Source organism: Fomitiporia mediterranea (genome assembly GCF_000271605.1).
Source record: "Fomitiporia mediterranea MF3/22 unplaced genomic scaffold FOMMEscaffold_1304, whole genome shotgun sequence".
In the NCBI taxonomy this organism is placed as follows: Eukaryota; Fungi; Basidiomycota; class Agaricomycetes; order Hymenochaetales; family Hymenochaetaceae; genus Fomitiporia; species Fomitiporia mediterranea.
The window spans coordinates 1-848 of NW_006761689.1; the positions used below are offsets into that span (position 1 = coordinate 1).

The 848-nt window shown below is 31.5% G+C and overlaps 1 protein-coding gene across 1 annotated transcript; it reads left to right on the top strand.

The window, feature by feature from the left end:
* Nucleotides 1–69: 69 nt before the first annotated feature.
* FOMMEDRAFT_100226 (pol poly protein) lies at nt 70–576 on the top strand (the record flags this gene model as incomplete). Its single annotated transcript, XM_007272392.1, has 1 exon — nt 70–576. A coding segment is annotated over one exon (507 nt), but the record flags the coding sequence as incomplete, so codon positions are not given.
* Nucleotides 577–848: the final 272 nt, after the last annotated feature.

The following is an 848-nucleotide window of genomic DNA, read 5'->3' on the forward strand; positions in this document are numbered from 1 at the left end:
GTCTCTAGTATAGTACAGAAAGCTTCACAAGAAAAGGTAGAAGTACTAAACAGATCAGGAATAGGCTCAGAAAGAGATAAAAAGGAATTAGTGCTAAAGGAATTATGGGATTACTTAAACAGGTTTGATAAAGATAAAGCAGATAGATTACTAAAGCATTCCAGATGGGATATGGATATTAAACTAAAGGAAGGAGCAGAATTACCTAAAATGTGTCTAGTATATCCTCTAACTCCTGTAGAACAAGAAGCAGTAGAGGAATTTATACAAGAAAACCTAAAGAAAGGATACATTAGAGAGAGTCATTCTAAAATTGTATCACTAGTATTCTTTGTAGGCAAAAAGGATTCAGGAGCAAGGATGGTTATAGACTACAGGAAATTAAATCAGATTACAGAACCTAATCCATTTCCTATACCCATAATGCACACACTACTAGACTATTTAAAGGAAGCAAAATGGTTTACAACTCTTGACCTTAAAAGTGGATACAATAACATTAGGATAAAACAAGGACAAGAATACTTACAAGCCTTTAGAACACATAAAGGATTATATGAACCACTAGTAATGTAATTTAGAATAATGAATGTACTAGTAGTATTTCAGAGAGCTATGAATCAACTCTTTAAAGAATTAATAGGTAAAGGGATAGTAATATATTTAGATGATATTATTATCTATGCTCAAACACAAAAGGAGCTATTAGAGCTAACCAAAAAGGTGCTACAATTATTAAGGAAAGTAGACTTTTACTATAAACCAGAAAAGTGTTTCTTTAATAAACAAGAATTAGACTACTTAGGTTTTGTAGTCAATCAAGATGGACTAAAAGCAGATCCTTACAA